The sequence below is a fragment of the Rousettus aegyptiacus genome, unplaced genomic scaffold (assembly GCF_014176215.1).
Source record: "Rousettus aegyptiacus isolate mRouAeg1 unplaced genomic scaffold, mRouAeg1.p scaffold_m13_p_2, whole genome shotgun sequence".
In the NCBI taxonomy this organism is placed as follows: domain Eukaryota; kingdom Metazoa; phylum Chordata; class Mammalia; order Chiroptera; family Pteropodidae; genus Rousettus; species Rousettus aegyptiacus.
In genome coordinates this window covers 35,908,671-35,932,280 of record NW_023416295.1, presented here as the reverse complement: position 1 = coordinate 35,932,280, position 23,610 = coordinate 35,908,671, and the positions used below count along the sequence as shown (strand labels likewise).

General features: G+C 31.9%; 1 protein-coding gene across 9 annotated transcripts in view; it reads left to right on the top strand.

Annotated features, from left to right (window-relative positions):
- Positions 1-23,610, top strand: part of GULP1 (GULP PTB domain containing engulfment adaptor 1) — a 202,677-nt gene that overhangs the window by 150,582 nt on the left and 28,485 nt on the right. For all 9 annotated transcript variants that reach the window (XM_016150108.2, XM_036236039.1, XM_036236040.1 and 6 more), the window contains 3 exons: positions 8,026-8,097; positions 15,095-15,193; positions 20,549-20,686. In XM_016150108.2, coding sequence (XP_016005594.1) covers positions 8,026-8,097; positions 15,095-15,193; positions 20,549-20,686 — 309 coding nt within the window. The remainder of the gene's footprint in view (positions 1-8,025; positions 8,098-15,094; positions 15,194-20,548; positions 20,687-23,610) is intronic.

Sequence of the window (23,610 nt, the reverse complement as noted above, 5' to 3'; positions counted from 1 at the left end):
AAATGTATTTCACTTTATTGATAATTATAATCCAGTAGACTCAAAGTTAAAACAAAACAAAACAAAACAAAACAAAACAAAACTACCAGGTTTAATAAGAGAATATGGTAAATATTCTCTTACTAAGCTTAATACAAGAATATGGTAAATATTCTCTTATTAAGGTAATATAAGGTAAATATTTTTTCTAGAGCAATAACTTGCTATATAGAATAAGAAAATCTTATTTACCAAAACTATAAAGCACCTAAGAATATATTTATCAAAAATAGTACTCGGCCTTTCTGAAAAAAATATAAATACTTATTGATGAGATATCCACAAATAGGCATATTGTGTATAGATATTTGAAAAATCTCACTTGTCTCAAGTTTTGATTAAAATGAATAAATGTTTTAAAGTGCCAATAAAATGTTTAGAAAAAAGTACACTTGCATGTGTCTTGGTAAGGATTCTAGCTGCCTCAAGCCAAAATTCAAATAATAGTAGTTTAAGACAGATTTTTTTTGTTTACTTCACAGTCTATTGCAGATGTGTTAGCTCTTTTTATTTCATTGTTGTGACTGTTATTTTGTTATAATTTCTAGCATGAATTCAGGGTATATTCACTCTATGCCAGTGGCTGCTTAGATTATCTCATTTGATTCTCACAAAAACACTCTGAGTTTATCTCCATTTTATGAATGAGGAAACTGAGCCTTTGAGAGGTTCAGTAAACAAATGATATTTGGAAATTCAGGTTACCTAACTGGAAAGCCAATCAAATATGTTTATTACTCACTTAGATTTTAGGCATATCTCATAGTAGAGAAAATGTATAACATAAATATTAATTAGCCAAATGCATGTGGCATAAATATTATATATCCGATACACTCTATTATCTTTCATTCTATTTCTGCTTTATTTAAGGTAGCAAAAGTAAAGAATATGTGACCTTGAGAAGTCACTTCACCTTCCTGGTCCTCAGATCTATAAAATAACGGGGTTTGGATAAGAACGTCTCCACAATCCACAGTTTTGTGGTTCTCCATGAGAAAATGGATTGTGAAGCCTGTCTAGCTCCAAAGCCCATGCTGGTTTGCTGTATAAGTTGCTGTTTGTTTATTTTTGTAATACTTCTATTTATAATAATACAAATGAATGCCCTGTCTTTCATTCCACCTGTCTCACTCCTAAAATGTGAAGAAAGTTTGACTGTGTGAGGGGCCTCTGGGACAGGACAAGAACTTGCTGCCTTTTATTGTGACTGTGTGAGTCAAAGCTCTATTTGAGAGACCTTGCACAGTGGGCAATGAGCACAATTTCTTGTTTATAGTAAGTAGGTTTGTTTTGGCTTAAACTTTAAAGTCTTATTTTAAAAGTGAGAGCCTATTAAAATAATATACTCCATATCCATGGAAAATAAGAACAGATGTAATTTAATACAAAATTACTATAATAAAATGAGAAACCTAAATACCAAATCGAATGTAAAATGTAGAATTTTTAATACTGAGCCCAATATTTTTTTATTATAAATCTTTATCAAAATTTCCTGGCCCTCCTTTAAAGGATAACCTTTGGAGTATTTATTTTTAAATTTAAAGTATAACTTTTATTTTTGGTGGATCTACTTTTAATTTTTTTTTTTTTTTTTAGGATTATGGTTTTGACAATTAAGTAATAGGTTTCAGTTTGATTGATTTTGACCCTTCTTTAGCAATTGACTGTTACAATGTGCTTTTTAAAAATGATTTTTCCTGTATTGCTTGGCACTGTGGTATCACGAGTCAGCCAAATAAAGACTATAAAATTAAATTGGCTTACTCTTATATGGCTTATCTATTAGGGTGCAGTTGAGTAGCTAGAAGGTTTAAATACTTTTTTTAAACATATGCAGTCAAATTAATGCCAAGAAAATTAACCCTATCCTGTTTAAGGCTCTGCAACCTTGGTTACAAAGATAGGGACATATCTTTTTATTTATATATTTTCAAATTTATATTTATATTTTATTTATTTTTCTATAATTAGAATGTCTATTGGTCATTATGCTACCAATAGTTATTTAACTTTGATGTTAGTTAAAGCTTTTATGTTGTAAAAAGTAGAAATTATTTTCCCTTTATATTTTAAAATAATTATGTAGCAAACATCTACACAAAATTGCAATATTCAAATTTGACATAAATAAAACATTTCATTTATTTCTGTTATAAATTAGCTTCAAACATTAAGTAGTGTCAAATTTCATAGCAGTTAGGCTTAGTACCTCTTTAGTTAATTATTTTAGTGGTTATTAATCTGGCATTAAAAAATAACATTCTGCATTATTCAGAGAGTGATTTTAAAAGCGTTTGAGGAAGCAAAGTAAATATTATAAATACCCATATGATGTCCAACACTGCTCTCTACTGGCAAAGAAGCAAGTCATAAAGCAAACTAGACTTTAAAAAAAAAGTCAATTTCAAATAATATGCAAAAATGAAGGTGGAATCCTCAAACTTTCACTCATTTTTTTGCAAAATGCTTATCACAGACATTATTGACTACAATGAAAGAAATAAAATAAATGAATACAGACATCCCTTGAGATTTGTTTTTAAAAGTTGGTATTATTTTGATTAATTGAAAAAAATTGTAGGAATTGTGGAAAATATTAAGCCAAAAATGAAATATCTTAATAGAATTTTAGTTAAAAAGTCTCTAAATATTTTGTATAGAATAGCGAGTTGGATGACATGTTTATGTTTTTAATTTCAACAGACTGCAGCCCCTTAAATACCTACAGTGGGTACATCTGCTATGTATTCAAATGCATCAAGCAGAGAGATGCATAGGTTGGAATATTTGTATGACTATATAATTAGCTCTTTGTAGTATTAGAAATTTGCTCTATAATTGTCAATGTCTTTATAGAAGATTTTTAAAAAATTAATTTAATTTATTTATTTAATTATTTTTTAGGCGAGGCAACCCTTGGTTGACCTCACAGATTGCAAGGACCTTGCCAGTTTACAATCCTTTATTTATTTTATTTTTTTTTTAACACCTGCAGCACTTGGTCTTCCTGGATGGTATCCCATCCAAGTACTAACCAGACCTGGCCGTACTTAGCTTCCAAGATCAGATGGGATTGGGCTTATTCAGGGTAGCATGGCCTTAGACAATATAGAAGATTTTTAAAAGATATTTTGTAGTTTGTATAACCTGTGGGAAATACTTGCCATGTTGTCATACCTTTTAATAGGTAGACTAATAATACACTAAATATTTATAATTGCTATCATCTTACTTTTCATAGTCTAGCATATTCTAAATGTCCCTTTGTGCTTTTTATCATTCTTGTCCATTTTGCTTAGGAGTCCTATTCAATGTTTTAATCTTAACCCTTTGAATAACTCAACTAATAGTCAAAATTAAAAATATGTATGCACATATGTATACACACAATAACATCCAATAAATCAACCAGTCACATACAGTAATTAAAGAGTAATTTTCTTTGTTTTCAGAAGTTTGCCTAATTCTTTCTGACAGATTACTTTAATTGTAACATGAATTTGAAAGATAGCAAACAATATTTTCAATAATATTTGCCCCTTGGTTATGAGATAAAAGTTGATGCTTATTTTTATTGATACACTTTTCTGTAGTTTTTAATTTCCTATAGTGAACATACATTACTATAAAAGTACAAATATTTACTCATAATGTTAGGTAGCTAGTCAGATATGAGCGACAGGGGAACAAACAGGGATCTAGCGTAGAGACCATCCAGAGAACACCCTATTGGTAAGACAGGATGGCCATAAGCTATAGCTTATTTAATCTGGCCACAGATGACTGTACCCTAATACTTCATGAGCCAATCACCTAGGAATCCCTTTGGAACTACTCATCAGGTCCCAAATATAGGCAGACCTTCCCACTTCTGCCTTGTTACAGCTCTCTTTGCTGAAAACTTGCTCTTCACTTGAGGCATACTCTGTCTTATCTCTTCACCTCCCAAATTCCACAGGGCTGCAGCCTACCTTAGCATGGCCCATCTCCATCTAAACTGTACTTTTAATAAATGTTACTTTTTCTAAATCTCATCGACCTATAGTTCTTTGCTGCATTGGTGGGGAAGAACTGAGAGACAACACACAACACCACACCACTGTCCTCCTCCTCCCACATGCCACTGGAGCAACTGGATGTCACATCACCCCAGTGGTAACAAATAAGCTGAAAAATTTTGTTGCAGAGTTTCAAAGCACAAGCCCACAATTGTGCAAAATACACAATTGTACTTAGGGAAAGTCTAATGCCTGATCATTCTAAAAAGAAAAAATATGTACTGAATTGAGTGTCATCATTTTGAGTCTATGAAGAAAAATAATTGATAACATTTTGACTACTTAAAGTAATAAAAAATGGTACCAACTGTTACCACTTGCCACAGAACACATAACTTTTTCATTTGCTCTTTGCCACACTGAAGAATAACACTGAATGAATCTACATGTATAAATCAAAAACAGTCTGATCTATGATATTCTCTTCTCGTCATTTTTTTTCTGCCACATGGATGAGCTAAGACATTAAAGTTACTAAAATATAAAGGCAATTATTTTTACTTAGTTTAAAATGTTAAACATATCAAAGTTCTATTTTCTTAGAGAATATAAAAAATAAAATGTAAATACCCAACAGAATAGAAACATTTTGAGATTCACCTTTTTTCATTCAACATAATTCCTTTGAGATCCACCGAGTTGTATGTATCAAGAATCCATTCATTTTTATTGCTGAGTAATATTCCTAGTAAAGATATTTATTTAATCAGTCACTCATCAACCAGTAAGAGCATGGAAAAGCAGGACAGACAAAGGATAGAAATCAACAGTACAGTGTCAGGTGGAGCCCAAGCCTCAGCCTGATTCTTAAGGAAGCTAACATTACACCTTAGAGTTTACCCCAGCTCCAAGTAAAGGGACCAGGTCTTTGTATTTCCACACCAGCCATTGGCTAAAGAATGTGGGGGAAACAAAAGCTCCCAGGTGCTTCCAGCTTTCAGGGATGGCAACATGACCTCATTTCCCAGGGAGAATCCTCTGAAGGTCCTGAGTGTGAGCCATTACCAGCAATGCATGCGGAAGCTAGTGGATGGGCCTCAGCACTAGTAAAATGGATCCAGGGAGAGCTGAGTAGGCACCAACAGTACCCACAAAATTCTAGTGTCTTCCCTAATCATTAAATAAAGGAATGGCAATCCACAATAATTATAAAACACTGCATTTTACAGAGGGTTTTTTTTATTTTGTCTCTTATTGTAATTGACCTTCAGAACAATTTTATAATGAGAAAAGAGAAGTGTTATTCTTACTTTTCAAGAGTCGAATAAGGCAGAGATTAAACGACTTTTCTGACATCTTCAGATTCTAAGCCTAGAGTTTATTCCCACATGCTGCATCATATTTAAGAGTTTTATAAATATTTTATGTAGACATATGGAATGCATGTAAATATGAATTATTTAATCTAAGTATCATGATGACTTTTATTAAAAATACAGGAAATATTATGAAGAATAATCTTTTTTGTTTGAAAACTATTTCCATTTAGGTCATCTAACGTTACATAAAAAAAATTGAGTTAAGTGGCAAGTTCCTTATTAGTTATATATACAGATTCATTCCCACTGTTATTCAAGGCTTCTCTCTGTGTTTCATTACTCAGATGGTTTAATTAAAGCCAATGTGAAAGAAATATATTAAAAGGTTCCTGGAGCACAGCAAGAGATTGATTCATTTTGAATGTTCTTGGAGTTCTTCCATAAAATTCCCATATGGTCCTATTTACATATAATACTTATGACTCATGACATTTCTGCCAAAGTATGACTTCTTCCCCTAAATATTTCCAGTAACTCTTACAGTCTGTTATTGACATATCAGACACTTCCTTCTTCTAGCTCAAGAATCACTTACTAATAAAGAGCCTACCTTTGCCTCCCTGTTCCTGTCAGCGCCAGACCACCCACTCATGTGGAATTTCTCAATGATAAATTCAAAGATGCTGAGGATGGGAATTTACCCCATGGATTTACTCAGAACTGAATAGCTCCAATTGTGTTAACCAACCCCCCTTTTGTCACTTAAACTCTTTATCCTTTATGATCTAAAACAGTGCTTTTCAAACCTGGTGGCATGTTAAAATCACTTTTGGAGCTTGAAAATACAGATACCCTGGCTTTGCCCAGACCAATTAAATCAGACTTCTAGGCACTGGTCTAAGTTTAAAACTCCTATGTGATTCTATCATAGAGCAGTCAAGGCTGAATACACTGATTTGAAACAGAAGAAATGTGGCAGTTCTATTAGTGTCAGAATAGATTTGACTATCTCCCACATTTTAGCATCAGGTTTTCAATTCCTCTTAAGCTAAGAATTTCTCCATTCATTTGGGTCTTTTTGCAGGCCTACTCAACCAACTTGAGTCATAGTGAGCAAACCAAGTGCCTATGACATTGTATCTAGGTCCTAGTAGCAGTGATTTGATATAGTTTGAGCATATTAGGGAAAAGAACTATTGTAGCTTACAGAATCTGAGAAGTGAAACTTTTTTTTTTTTAGGCCTTAATGCTTTTGAACTTCACTTTCTCTCTACCATGAACGCATTGGAACAGAGATCATCAGTTGTCTCCTGTATTTTCAGCTCACCTTTTGTATCTTTCTTTCACCATCTTCTTGATCTGTTACTATTTTCTAACTCTGTTCTTTAGACGTTATTAGAAAGAATCACCCACGATGCTTTTAGAAATAGAATTTCTAGCCCTACCCTGAAAGATGCTGATTTACTTGACCACGGAGTCTGCATTATTATAATTTAACCTGCTCCCTGTGTAAGTTCTCACGCAGTTAATACAGAGAGCTTATTTTGAAAAGCAGGACTCTAATTTCTTTTGTTTTTACTGTTATTTTTTTCAAGAATGAGGAAGGAATAAAATGTGATTTGAAAAGATATCATGATATTACTGGTTTTTTTTTTTCATTGTTGTTCTCTTCTATTCTATGAGTTCATACATAAAAAAGACTGTATTTAATCATTTGGTGTAAACTGTACACACATACATCTATAAATATAAAAGGTGATTACTTAATTATGACTCATTTTGGTATAATTGGTAGTATGTGACAAAAGTCTTTGGAAAATTAAATACACTTAATGAACTTAATAATTTTCTATTTGTATAGAAATATTTTATGGAATAAAATACTCATTTTAGTTCTAATTGGTCTTGAACATTTTATGATATTGGACTTCTGTTTAGGAGGAATGTCTCTCCAGGATAGAGATTTTATTACACTATGTTAATTATTATGATTTTTTTTTTTCTTGGTGGGGCATAGGTCACATTTTAACTAAAAACCTTCAGGGATATTTAAAAACTTAGTAAAAATTATAGCTCATGTATGTTTTATTTTTAATGTAGCTTAGCTTACAGCTTTGGTGGATGGTATGTATTGGATATTTTTAAAAGTTTATCTTTTAAAGTTTTATGTGCTAATGAGTGTTATAATTGGAAAACAGAAAAATGTTGATTATAAAGTGTGTTAAACCATATTAGTTACTTAAATATACCATAGAAATTTAAGTAAAGTAACAGGCATTTATATACTTTAAATTTACAGATAACATTTAAAAATTTTTTAAATGCATTTTAAATATTAAAATTTGAGGTCAATTTTATTCTTTTGAGCCCAAAGATAAAACCTTTTTCTTTTCAGTTAGAGTTTTCTTTCAGTAAAAATCTGCAAGTAAAATATTTAGGAAAATGTATTTTTAAAAAATCTTTGATTAATAATCATATGTGATTGAATAATATGTGGACATTTTCATATAATCTAAAATAATATAAATTAATAACCTATTTAATTAGGATTCAGATTTGCATTACTGACATCATTCTATTATGGGGTGTTATATTTCAAAATGATTTAATGATAATATGATATAGTAAAGCCTACATTGTGTCTCACAAATGACCATTTTCAGTTTCTTGGCAGTACGGAAGTGGAGCAGCCCAAAGGAACAGAAGTTGTGAGGGATGCTGTAAGGAAACTAAAGGTAGGGATAGCCCTTCACATAAATGTCTAGTGTATTGAGCCTGTCTTCAGTCAGCAGTAGATTGACGGAAATTCAAAACATGAATAACTGTGGTAGGTATGACTTCACCATGTTAAAAATGGACTGTTAAATAAATCATCAGATCAAAGAGATATATTTAATAATGAGTATGTACACATCGTTATTTTTCTGAATGTGGCATACTCTTCGTAGTTTTCTAAGGTATAATTTCTCATACTCAAAAAATGTAATGGCAGTATTTCATAAGTTTTGACATTCAGTATCTTGCCTTTGTTTAGACAATGTGGACTCATGTCCTATCTCATAAATTGGGAATGGTGTAACAACTGTCTCTAATAGTTAGAATATCATGCCCACCAGTTGAAAATGTGGAGTTCAGAGTCGTTCCAAAGCAGAATTTTGCAGTGACACTGTATGTTAAAGATGTCCTAATGGACAAATCCAAGTGGACCTGGCCATGAGTGGACGTGGGGAACTGGTGAGACTAAGAGCCAGAAAGGACATTTACTAAGCAACTCCACATACTCCTAATTAGCAAATTCCTGAGAAAAATCTTATATATGATATCCTACATCTTTGAATGTTTTTTTAATTATATGACATCTGTATAGACATTGTTTTCAGAAAGATTTTAACATTTTAAAAACTTCAACAATGTTCATCTTTTTTATTGAGATATAATTAACATATAACATTACATTAGTTTCGAGTACACAACACAATAATTAGATATTTGTGTGTATTATGAAACAGTCACAGTAAGTCTAGTCAACATCATCAGCACATAGTTATAATTATCTTTTCTTGTGATGAAAACTTTTAAGATCTACTCTTTTAGCACCTTTCAAATATACGGTACAGTATTATTAACTGTAATCACTATGTTGTGCATTACATTCCCAGGACTTACTTATTTTATACCTGGAAGTTTGTACCTTTTTATCACCTTCACCCATTTTGTCTAACCCCTACCCTCCTGTCTCTGGCAATAACCAATCTGTTGTCTGTATCTATGAGTTGTTATTATTATTATTATTATTTAGATTCCATGTATAAGTGAGACTATGTGATATTTGTCTTTTTCTGTCTGACTTATTTCACTTAGCATAATGCCCTCAAGGTCCACCCGTGTCTCAAATGGCAAGATTTTTTTCTTGTTATGGCTGAATAATATTCTAGTATATGTATCTTTATCTACTCATCTATCAGTGGACACTTAGGTTGCTTCCATCAGAATTCTTATCTTTTTCTTATTGAGAAAAAGAAAAATTGTAGTGTAACATACCACTACAACAGATCCTCAGATTATGTCACTTCACTCAATGTTGTTTTGTTATAATGATAAGATGCTGCAGGAACTTAACTCTTGTTTATATCAATTAGCCTCTGGTAAAATTAGTTTTATTATAAATCGTTTCACCGCAGTTTCAAGAACCTATAGACACATTAAGGACTTACTGTTAATTGTTTATATGGTTAATTGTTATTCTCTATAGCTGTTCTAACAATATTTTTGAGAAACAGCTCTTCTTTAACTTTATTTAGTTCAGAGATTACACAATTGTTTCACAGGAAGATTAGGTCTCAGATTGTGCCAGGCAAAGTTATAAACATTAATATGTTACTTTGTTTAGGCAATGTCGAATTAATCTATTAGTGTTTAAACTGAGAAAAATTGAAGAGGGATGGTTTGTATTCTGGGTGAAGAAATAAAAGTGGATACTATTTTTATCCATCCATTTTATAAGTAAATATTTTATCTAATTTTTTAAGTACATATGCTAAAAAGTCCTAAGGTGATATTACTCCCACTTGGACAAACAAAAATGTACTAGCTAACCATTTCTTTCTACTACTCATTAAGTAATAATTCAGACTTGCCCTTGTTTTGCCAGAACTTTTAGGTACTAGTAGAGAATTTAGAATAAGAGTCTATTTAAGTGTTCAGAATGTTTCACACTCTGGGCATGAGTCCAGCTTCACTATAGTCAAAATGTTTTATAAAAGAATAATAGTATTTACATTTAATGTTTTTTTATACTTAGAAAATTCTCTATTCAGTCAACCAAATCCAAAACCAAAATAATTCAGTTACATAATGGCTAGATAAAATGTAGAGATATTTGTGATGAAATGCTTTAGAAACAGTGGCTAGATTTTATAGATTTTTGTAGGACTTCATGTGCATTTCTTATGTCTTTTCATGTTTGGAAATGTACTTTGTTAAGAAAGGAGTATGACTTCCAAAAAGATAAAAGTTACAGAGCTTGGAATGTGATTTCCAATAAGATAAAAATTATGAAGTATAGTTTAAAAATGTGTACTTCATTGAGAGTAGTTTTGTCCTTCAGGTATCTTCCACAATATATAATTAGCACTCTTTGCTCAACTGATTGCAAAAATTTTGTAGATCAGGAAAATCTATCTGAGGGTAATGATTCATGAATTAATGAATAAAACAGTGCTTTTTAAAATCTATTTCTAATTTATTTTTAAATGTGTGCATTAGAGGCTACAATGTAAAGAATGAGTATTTACATTAAAAAGAATAATTCATACCCTCTCTTCTCTTTAATTCTGTTGTCATGTCAAAATGGCCAGAAGATGGTGCTATGGCACTACTAAAAGAAAAGAAATTTGCTCATTAAGTCTGCTTTGTGTACACATCCCCCATTTTAATTTCCTGCTTAATTTTCTTAAACATATGTATTCTGACTGTTTTTTTAACCACTATAGTTTAGTATTTTATTTTATTTGCTATATAAGGTAACATTTTATTTATATTCACTAAATTTTTCAAAAGTTAGCAATATTAATATGTTGGCTTCTGACATTAAAGAAGAATTTGCAATTTAAGAATGCAATATGATGGAAAACAAGATTTTTCAATAATCAGTTTTTCATGCTTCTGTGTTCAATGATGCTTGATTATGTTTTAAGAAAAATTTTAAAACTTTATTACATACTCTTTTTTCAGTCATTTTGTGGAGAAGTTATAGTTTATAAATTTTTCTTACGTGTAATCATTTTTATAAATGTTAAAGTTTTTACTTTCAAATTCTATATTTATCAAAACAACATATTTTCTTGTCTTGATCATATTTTAAGCCTAACATTTAAGAAAATACCAAATTTTTCAAAATGTAATAATTTAAACACCCTTTCAACTATATGTTTAATATCATTGTAATTGTAATGAATTAATTTACTTTTTAAGTGTTTTGTTGTGTTTTTTAGTTATACAACTAATATAAATGTTAGTAGACTCAGTATATTTCCTAAGCAATCTGCTTAAGTTTACATGTGAATAAATATTGGTGCATAGATCTAAATCTTCTTGATTTCTCTGGGAGATAACGAGGGGATAGCATTCCTGGACCTCAGTTTTAGAGAAGAGACCCCCTTACCCTGATGGAGCTAAATTACAATTACTTGAATCTACCTCAAAGAATGTGGCCTTGGAGATTAATGTTGAGTTCAATTAAATCTAGGTCCAGAAGATTTTTCATTCGATCTCACTTTCTCTGTGTAACACGATGCTCTGTTTTGTTTTAGTTTTATAATCACCACAATAAGTCTAGTACTTAACATCGATCATCATTCATAATCAGAAAATGTTTTTTCTCATATTGAGGACTTTTAAGACCTTCCTTCTTAGCAACTCTTGAATATACAATACAGTATTATTAACAACTGACCACAGTCAACAACACTGTACATTACACTCTGTTCTTGTCTTCATAACAGTCATTTAATTAATAAAATAGTTAGAGCTTAATTTAATTACAAACATACATACATAGCTGATTTCCCTATAGGATTTTAAAATTATTTTAAAGTAGGATTTAAAATTATTTTAAAGTACTCCCTATAGGAATAAATTAATAATTAAATATAAGAACCACAAAGAGGAATAATAGCTCAGACTATTTGGCCCAAAGTGATAAATTTATTAATTTTGTTGCCTAATAATGCATATTCCATTAGTTGTATAGTTAGATTTTATTTTTTCAAAAGTCCTCTGAGAAATGAATACAAATTGCCTGATGATGACATTTAAACTCAGTAGTGCTCCTTTAAGTTTTCTTTAGCTCTTCTGCTTACTGCCAGGGACATATATTTTACTAAGTACTTTATGAATTTTGAGTAATACTTCATCTTTCCCATCACCTTATGGTGATAAAGCTTGTTTTTGTGTGTTGTATCCAGCTGTTCTCCAAGATGCTTAAGCTTTACTCCTCTTTGAATAATTTCATTGGATAATTACATGCAAGTTTTAAGGTAGATCACTATTTAGAAGATCAAACAATGAATCCCCTTAAGCTAAAATCAAAAGAAATTTGCAAAAAGGCTCTTTAATTGTTAATCTTCAAATAGTAAATAGGGAGAGAAAAGACTATACTGTAAGTTAGAATGATGAGCATGTCTTCAACACAGAAGTTTCAACAAGTGTTTTGGAATGCACTTAAGAGGTCTATAAGTAAGAGAAGAGACTTGGAGTTAGAGGGAACATGCAAACTATAGAATACAGTAATATTAAATTTCAAAAAATGAGTTGAATGAGAATATTATACTCTGTTTAAAATATAGATTGAATGAATATAACCTTAAGCATGAGCATCTTGCAACATTTACTCAACAGTCAAGGTCAATAACCAGTATAAACCTTGGTACACGTGAGAATAGAACTGGAAAGTTCATCTTCTAAATGCAAAAATTCTGTTGTGCAAAAGAAGAGTTATTTAATGATGAGTAGCTGCACAACTAGGTTGTAGGTCTGACTGCTGCAGACCCATTTTATTGACTAAGGTATTAGATTGGATGACCTACAAATCTCCTTTGAACACAATTACTTCATCTTGCTATGGCAGAGAAAAAGACTTCACATGCCTTAGATCAGATATTTTATGTTTATTTTTCTTTATCTCATTCTCTTGTTTCCTCTTTTCTTCCTCTCTTTGTTTTTTCTACCTCCGGTCCCTATTTACTTCCTTTCTTCATTTCTTCCATTATTTCTTCCCTTTATTTTTTCTGGCAGAAAAGAAATATCTCAACAGATAAGTTTAATATTAATAGTTGTTTTGTGATAGACTTTTTGGAAACTAAAAGAGGTCACAGGAGTGGTTGTGTCCAGATGTGAAAAGGCCTCAAGAGCCACTGCTCATTGTTTCTGGAGAAGAGCAGTCCCTAGGACAGCAGCTTAGAGTGTTTCTGCAGCCCGGGATGGGAATGGCTGTTCATGTTCGTTCACATCGATGGGTTTTGTAAGTCTTCATATGTGGACTTCCCCAAATTGTTTTAATTATACAAATGCAAGAAGGAGATTATGAAGGGAAAAGAAACAAAGTTAATCCACTTTCTTTGAGAGCGCTGGGATAATTTTTAACAGTTTTCACTTAAGCAAAACAATTTTCTCAAAGACAAAAAAATTCTCTGGCATATATTGCTAGAATTCATGTGCAGAATGTAAGAATGCTGGATACGAAAAAAAAAAAAAGGAAAGAAAGCTGCCTACATTCATAGAACAGAACAGACAGCAAGCTAAAAAGTTAAATTACCTAAAATGAAATTTAAAAAATGGTACTTCCCCCCTCTCCCTGGAGTATAAAGGGAGACAACACTTCAAGGCATTCGTATATTTATTAATTATATTATTCTCCATGGCAGTACAAGGCCATGAAAAGAGAAAAAAGGCCTCATCCACTCTCTGCTCCAGGATTGAACTATACCATGTGTATTCACATCTGCCCTAAATTAGAGAGAAATGCACAATGCAAGTAAATATGACACACAAAAGAGAACTGAAACCCTACCCTGCCTTATGTGCAATCTATTTTGAGTCAGGTTAGGATGCTCATATGCTGAAAAGATGCTATATTAGGAAATAATGTTTGGAAGTTCTAAAAGTGGGGTAAGAAATCCTATTCTTTTCAATAGGTTTTTTCATTTCTTAAAACGGTGGGGAAGGGAGGAAAGAAGGAATGTAGGGAGAGAATAGCATTGCTAGATAGATCAGGACATTCAGCAAACTTTAAATTTCAGATAAACAATGAATAATTTTTTTAGTATGAGTATGTTTCAAATATTGCGTGGGACATGTTTATATTAAATAGCATATATGTGTTATGTGTGTATACATATAGAATGTATGTGTGTATTCTAAAATGATAAAAGTTTTAAAAATGTCTTTATTGTTTAACATTCATATTTAACTGGGCTCATTTAATTTTTTTTTCTGGCACTAAATCCGGCAATGGTAGCAGAGAGGCAGACATTTCATATGCTTAAGTACATGATTATTCTGACTTCCTTTTTGATTTTTTTAACAGAACCTAACAAGCATTTTCATACAATTAAGAAGATACTATTAGTACTACTATGAAAGGATTAAAAAAAAGTTTACATTTTCAAGAAACTCATTACATTTGTAATTCTAGGCTGAGTCTAGCTCTGAGTACTATATTTTAGCTGGAATAATTACATCATTTCTTAGCTTCAGTTTGAATATAGTAATCAGTCTCCTTTTATTCATTGGTTTGGTTAGGCAAGACTGTATAGCAAACAAGGTGAATCTCTAGAAATTGCAAAGATGGCACATTCAGCACTGGTGGACTTCAAGTTTTCTAATGGTATTAAAATCAAAAGATCCCCAGGATGAAACAATTTATCTCTGCTTATCTTCCCAAAAAGATTTTTCTTTTTCTCAACTGATATGAATACAATATTTTAAATAGCATGAAAAAGTACATTAAAATTGTTTTTTAAAAGTTATTAAAAATTAATCTGATTTTAATGATGGTAATGGTAAGTTACTTTGATTTCTAAAATTGTAAAGCCGTTTTTGGTTTATAAAATACTTTATAATGGGCAATAATTTCATGAAAGTTCAGTACTAAATACAGACTCTGTATATTTGTTCATGTTCATTTTCCATAGAAACAGAATTATAGTTTTGTGAATAATATTTCATTTGTAGTTTGCAAGACATATCAAGAAATCTGAAGGCCAGAAAATTCCTAAAGTTGAGTTGCAGATATCAATTTATGGAGTAAAAATTCTAGAACCCAAAACAAAGGTAAGGCTTATTTTTGAATGTCAGCACTCTAATATTTAATTAATTGTAATTATATTCCTATTTTAATAAATAAAATATCTTACCAACTGGAACTATTTAGTTCTCAGTTAATGACCATTTAAAACTAGGATATTTAATATAGGAAGGAAAACAACTTTTGGAATTGTGTTCTGAGTGGTCTGTTCTTCATCCTGTGTTTGAGATGTAATAATTTATATTAAGTGCTCAGTAGTATTTAGTCTTGTATTTAGTCTTATATTTAGGAATTTTCCTTCACTTGCTGTGAAAGAGATGCATAAAGTATGGCTCACTGAGTATGAGAGAAGGCAAAAGCTGTGTGTTATTTCTTAAAACATCCTGGACTGACTCTTACTGCCCATAGACATCATCACTATGTATTTTATTGGGGCTGCCATTATAGAATACCACAGACCTGATGTCTCAAACAACAGAAATTTATTTTTCACTGTTCTGAAGGTTGAAGTTGGTTTCCTCTGAGCCTTCCCTCCTTGGCTTGCAGGTGGCTGCCATCTTGCAGCCTCTTCACGTGGTCATCTATATACACACACCCCTGGCATCTATTTGTGTGTCCAATTTTCTTATGAGGACACCAATCAGATTGGATAAGAAACCACCCTAATGACCTCGTTTTAACTTAATCACCTCCTTCAAGTGTTTATCTCCAAAGACAGTCACGTTCTGAGGTATGAGAGCTTACAGCTTTAACACATGAATTTGGCGGGAACACAATTCAGCCCATGAACAAAGTATAAACTTAAACTTCTTATATTTAAGAGCCTTTTTCTCTAAAAATCCAATGAAAAAAATTTAATAAAACCTATTCTGGCTTCACATTTATTAATATGTACTCGTTATGGACTGAATTGTTCCCACCCGAAATTCCTATGTGAAAGCCCTTAACCCCCAATGTGACTAAATTTGGAGATAGGGCCTTTAAGGTTAAATGGGGCCTTAAACCAATGTGATTGATGTTCTTATTTAAAAAGGGAGAAACATGAAGGATGCATGAGCACAGCGGAAAGGTCATATGAAGACACAACAAGAGGTTAGCCATCTGTAAGCTGAGAGAGACTCCAGCAGAAACCAAACTTGCTGACATCTTGATCTTGGACTTCTAGACTCCAGAGCTGTGAGAAAATAATTTTGGTTATTTAGGCCACTAAGTCTGTGGTATTCTGTTATGAGAACTCTAGCAAACTAATACAGTACTTTATTTACAATGCGTAAAATTATTGTTTAGAAATTTTGATAAGACCATGAATACCACTTTGGAAAAATTGATTAACATTCAACTCCAATTATTTTACAAATACATAATGCTAGTGCTTTCCTCTAACACTGTAGCATGGTTACTTATAGATTAATTCAATTTGAAATCACCATGGAAACCCTGACCTGCAAACAGATTATGAGAATATTTTCTACAGTTCTGCAATTCTACACCGGTCCAGTATTTGCCATTGATACCTTCATCTATATGCATACCACCCCCTAACAGTGGTGTCTGTGGACCAGCATCATCTGGGAGCTTGTTAGAAATGTAGAATCTCAGGTCCTATTCCAGACCTACTGAATCTGAATCTGCAATTTAAGAAGAAACATAGTGATTCTTATGTACACTGAATTCAAGGAATTCTGGTGTAGTCGTATTCTGCTGGCTACATCAGTAGCCCACAGAGTATGCATGGAGTACTTGCATTAAAAATATGTGAGCCGTTTGAAAAATTAAGTTCTAAGCCCCTCTCTTAGCCTACAGAATCAGAATCTCTGTGGAAATTCTGCATTTTTAATATATTTGAAGATAACTGGACTATGGCATGGGTGCACCCACAGTTATTGTTCAATTCCAAATTAAAGAACAATGAATGACATTCCTTCAGACTTCCCAGCCATGAATATAAGACCTCCCACAACTATCCCGTCTAATTTCTTCCTGTTATTCACATTTAGAACTAAATAACAAAAAGTTGGACAATACTTTGGTTATAGCTATCCCCAAATAACTACTGCTGAGGTGGCTGAAAGCAAACAAAGAAGTAGTGAAAGGATAGTGGAAGTTTCTATACAAGCATATAATTGAATATATAGTGTGTGTGTGTGTGTGTGTGTGTGTGCGCACGCGCGCGTGTGTGAGTATAGTTTGCTCGGAAACAAGGCCATTTAAAGTGAAGCATTATCTACTGAACAGATAGGTTGGCTGAGATGAATTTATTAAGCAAATGGTAGTTATAAAAGAACAGAAGGTTGTGGACATAATAAGAGTAACAGTGCAACCAAAAGCACACTAGCCAAAGTATAGTCTTATGCGCAATTTAAAAATAATGATAATCCTAGTCCTCCATTTCCTTTTTAAAATTAGGTGGCTGATGTCTAGCCAGAACATGTCATTTGTAGGCCATGTTTAAAGTTTCTTCTAAGCCATATAGATCCTATAACTGTTTTGGAGTGTATCTGTGTATAATTAATTATTAACTCAGTTTCTTACATGATGTTTAGGACTTGTCAAAGTACACCTTGAAATATGAGAATACACTTTATGTTCATTTACATGTGTTCTTGTTCTTTTTGATTTGAGCCTACCTATAATATATCCTAAACTATAAAAATTTCACCAATACCATATCTATGCATTATAATCTGTAAAACCATGCTATTGAACATTATGTTGGTATTGAACATTATAATGCTTCAAATTTTTCATTAATTAATACATAGTTTAAGTATTTAAAAAGTGCAAATATGATTACATGCAGTATATAGAGAGAACTTCTTTAGTGTTTAGAATTGATAGTTTCTTAATGGCGTATCCTTACAAGAACACAAAATATAAAGATTTAAAGATATTATAAGATCACTAACACTAATAATCATTTAATTTATTTTTAATTTTAATCTCAAATATGATTTACTAATATGTACATGATGCAAGAAGTAATGGTGAGCAGAGACAGGGATGAATCATGTGAATGCAAATGTCATGTAATATTACCAGCTGGTAATTGTAGAATTCCTCATTTGTCTCCTATAATAATGAGTTTCCACAGACAGCCTGTCAACCATATCATTCTGTTCCCTAAACTCTTACTGTCAAATCTCCATACCTCCCCAACCTAAACCCCATTTACGAAACATCGACAAGGTAGGATTCAACTCAATGTGATCATACAACTCACTCTTGATCATCGTATTTTGCCTTATCCAAATCAATAACACCAGTGCTTTTCTTTCCTGTCACAAAGTATCTATTTTATTTACTTGATAGCTAATTTTCAAAAGGCCCAATTGAATTTTCCCCCCAAAAGTAAGTTATCTAAACTTTTAATGGGAAAAAAAAAACACCTCTGTTTTTATTCCTACCAAACTTGAAGAGCTATCTGAGGTTTTAAAATCTTTGAAATATCTTTTAAATTCAATTTTATTACATATGAACAGAGAGTAACTGACTCTTTACCCATATATTACATATGGACATAGAGTATCTTACTTTTAGCATGCGTGTAGAATGTACCATTTTTTGAATCCACAAAAAACTGTGGGTACTCTGAAACAGAGGCATGGCAGCTCTTCTGCGCATCAGTGCCCCTAGGAGATTATAGATGCCAATTGCTGGAATCCACCTAAGCCTGTCAGATTTAGAATCTGCAAAACAAGACTTAACATTTATATTTTAACAAACAAAAAACAAACAAACAAAACCTTACCAGGTGATTCTGATGCAGCCTGTTCATAGATACGCATTTAGGAACCATTGAGGAGATGTGAGTGAACCAAAAAATATCTGTCATTCATTTTATTTTGGGTAAAAGTTGTAATTTAGTGGAAAAATATGGTGCCCCTCAGACAGATTTATTTATAGTAAAATATATAGGAGGCAGGATTTAAAAATTCGGTATTAATATAACATGGACTTGATAGAAATAGACTATTTTTCAATCCCATATGGATGGATGAAAATGGAAGTAAAAAGCAATCTCAGTTGGCTCCAGTAGCTTTCTGTGTGTTTTCCCCTTTCTGCTTTTCTCACTTATCCTTCAAATGAAGATTATGCTGTGTTAGGAAGAGGTATTATAGGTGAATTGAGGGTTTATTTACATTTTGTTCCAATTCCAGTAAAATGTCATCAATATTAAAGGATAAATGTGTTCTCACGGTAATTTATTGTGTTCCCAAGTCTCTTAATCCTGTCTAAACAAAAATAAGTCCTATAAATTTAAAATTCATAAAGATCTATCACAACAAAAATCCCACACAAATAATATAAAATTGTAAGTTTCAGCTCCTTAGTCTTCTTTTGTAGGACGATACTTCTGCTAATCTAAATGAAGGTGATTCGCAGCTTTTATAACCAAAGTCTTTCTGAGATCATACTGGTATGTGAATTAATGAAAGAATTGCATAGGTTTCACCATCAGCTATGTGAATGGTGTGTTTTCATATTACTTATTTCTTTTATACATGGGAAAAAAATCATCTTTTTCTGTATTCGTATAGTAATGATATTTCCTCTTTATGTATCATTAACATGATCGTATAATTAATAAACTGATGTAGACCTGCTATCACTATTTGAGAGCTACGATGGAACTGATGGCTATTGTTTGATTTACTGTATTAACATTAAAACAAATGTCAATAAGAAGAGATTGGTCGATCAGACAAAGTATAAGAGAAGGAAAGTTTCAGACAGATGTAGTCGTTGTTCATCTCAGCACTAACACAAAGAGAAGTTCATCTCAGCACTAACACAGGGAAGATGCTCTCATCCGAAGCCTTAGTAGGTTGAGTCCTTCTTTTTAGCATTGTTCCTTCCTGTTCCTGTTGTTGAAAGGGATGAATCAGTCTTTCTAGTAATGACAAAAAAAAAAAAAAAAAAAAAAAAACCATGACAATCATATAATATACTTCCTCATTTTAATTTTCATGCTTGCCAAGCAGCCCTTTGATGACTTACAGTTTGGTTTGCATGCAGGGAAAGAATACACTTCTGTAGACAAATTCTTAGCATTTATTTGTGTATCTCATTTCAGTCTGATAAACAGTAAAGTGAGTAAGAATGATAGATCAAATCTCAGCAAGCTCTGAAAGCCCATGAAATTCTGATCCTTTTATGTTTTGTTTGTGTTTTTCTAAGTACCACTGAAATGATTATCCTGAGTCAAGAGGTTCATCTCCATTATGTATTTGTTTAAGCTTGGACTATATGTAATTGTAAAATCAAAGTTTGACAGAATATTGTTTCACTTTTAAAGTCATATGTTGTATGTTCTTAATAGCTAGTATTTCAGAAAATGGAAAAAAAAACTCAACTATGTTTATTTCCACATTTGTTCACAGGAAGTCCAACACAATTGCCAGCTTCATAGAATATCATTTTGTGCAGATGATAAAACTGACAAGAGGATATTCACTTTCATATGCAAAGATTCTGAGTCAAATAAACATTTGTGCTATGTATTTGACAGCGAAAAATGTGTAAGTATGCCAGATGTTTTAGGGTGGTTTGTTCTCTTTTACAAGCCAGGAATTGTCTTGTTTCCGGCATTAGTAAAGTATTTGGAAATGAATAAAGCCTGCAAATACTTAGCTACACTAACAGATCCATCCTGTCATGAGAATATGCTTCAGGATTTCATCCTTAACTAAATTCTCATGTTCAGGGGCACAAGCTTGCATGCGAATTTCTTCTTAGAATGTCATGCTAGCTTATCTTATGCTTTTATTTCTCTTATAATCTTTTAATTTATTTGCACTTTTAATATTAAATATGATTTAGTAATATGTACATAATGCAGAAAGTAATGGTGAGCAGAGCTATTTTTTATATAATTGATCTGATGAAAATAAATATTTTAAACTCCAGGAAATGAAATGTGTATGGATCCAAAACTTTGAAAATAATGTTTTTTAACTTTCATTATTCAGAAAATTCAATTTAAATGAAAGGTAATAGAATCGTATGTGCATTTGTGTGCTACATGCGTGCATGCATATTAGCCTGTGAATGTAATCTAAAGTTCTTAGTAAGTAAGAACAATCAGGGAATTCCAAAGTTAAGTTCTGCCATAGTTATTTCATCTTCTGGAATTTTAAGGAAAACCCTATGTCTTGATTATAAGCATGAGCTAATGCTAATCATAACCTAGTCCGAGGTCCTGTTTTAAAATATAGTTGTGAATTCCAAGCACACATTGCAGGCATTGGTGGCTTTAGTGAAGGAAGAACGTCTAACCTCAACAACATTCTTGGCTTAAACAAGAAAAAGAACTTAATTCATTTATTTGTTCATTTTTCATGAACAATACCGGAGGACTAATATTATTATCACTATTATGTAATTTATTTCTGGTTTCGGTATGTGAACTTCAAAACAAATATCTTTTTATTTGTCCATATAGCTTCTACATCAGGTGGACAATATATGCTCTGTAAATTTTTCCTTAAAAAAATACTATTTGAAAAAATTTGCAAAATGTAGAAAAAGTTATCTGTATCTTTTAAACTATAATGCTCTAAAAAGGCAAACTAATGTGCTAAGCTACTTGGCATCAAAATATCTTTTGAGAATTTTATGAACATTATGGAATAACACATCAGAAAAATATGCTTACTTATATAAGGAATATTATGTGCACAATGAGCTGTTTTATATAAAATTCAAGTTGCTTTTTAAGCTTATCCTAATGAATGAATGCATTATATTTAATGTTCCAAGTGCTTCTTAACCATGATTGTTTGCATGTTTTTCTCCATGCGATTGAGAAAATTAAAATAGATATATGCGTAAGATAGAATAATCTTTTGCCACTGTGTAGTTACATTGTTTCCTCCTGATCACAATTGTCTATAATTGATTTCCTGAATTTCAATTTCTTTTTTTATTTTTTATTTTTATTATTATTAAATTTATTGGGGTAACATTGGTTAATAGAATTATATAATTTTCAGGGTACATTGTAATTTGACATCCGTATATTCTATTGTGTTTTTACCACCCAAAGTCCAGTTTTCTTTAGCTACCATATATTTGATTCTCTTTACCCACTTCACCCTCCCCCGCCCCACTATATTTGACCCCTTTTTCCCCTCACCCCCTAACCTCTGATAACCACTAGTCTATAGTCCATGTTCATGAGTTTCTGTTTGTCCTGCTCATTTGTTGCTTTTAGGTTTATATCCTATATACAAGTGATATCATGTGATTTTCGACTTTTTCTGTCTGGCTTATTATTCTTAGCATGATTATCTCGAGGCCAATTTCTTGATCCATTATTTCCTTTGGATATAGCATATCAGTGTTTTTTTTTTTTTTTTCTTGAAGTTTGAAAATAATTTCTTGAAGCCTATAGCGGTGGCTCACAACCATTATTTTGCATAATATTCATAAGAAGGGTCTTGAAAATAAAGCCCTCAAAAAATAAGTCATATTAATTGGGGCTGGAGCTCAGGAAATCTATATTTAATAAGTTCACCAAGTGATTCTGCTTCAGCCAGATGGAAGTCTGGGCTTTGAAAAGATCCAAGATATCTCTCCAACTACAATTGGCATTACTTTCATGAGCCCAAAGAAGACATATATTTCTTCAAAGTTTCGTTATGTTATATTCACCTCAAGGTTTTATTTGCTGTAATTATAACAATAACTATATTTATAAAATTGATTTTGACATGTACATAGAATTTTTAATATGCCACTTTCTTTCATTTTAATTTTAAACAACTAATCTTAGACTGACAGATCAGGATTAAGATTCGACATTAGATTGCCATTGAAGCTTTTTTCCATCATGCTGTATTATTCTCATAACTGACCTGTTCCAGAGTTCATCTACTTTTAATGAGGCTTTCGTCTTATTTCCTCATTTTATCTTTCAGTACTTCGGTAAAATGGTTGAGAGTTGAAAGATAGATGGCATCTATTCTAATATGCCACAAGGCTGGAATTCACTACTTTATTAACAGCATCATGTTGTGTTAATGAGTCTTCCTCCTTCTGTGGTGACAATGAAGATCATGAGGAGCTAGAGTACTCAGCCTTGCCAAGCAGTAATAAAGAGAGGCCAAGTGAGGAAGGTGAACATCTTTTCCCACAAGGCAGTGATGAGGCAGTGCTCTCCCATTCCCATTCTCCTACTGGAATTCTATAAGAGTGAACTACCCAAAGAAAAAATTTAAATAATTTCTGGAGTCTCAGATAATATTTCAAGCATCTAGTATTCAATTAAAAATTACTCAGGATATCAAGAAACAAGATCTTAAACTAAATTTTTTTTTTTTAAAAAGATGGCCAATAGATCCCAACACTGAGATGAGAGAGATATTAGAATTACCAAAGATTTTAAAGAGACATCATAAAGATAATTTTTTAAACATTATATGCACAACTGAAACAATTTTTT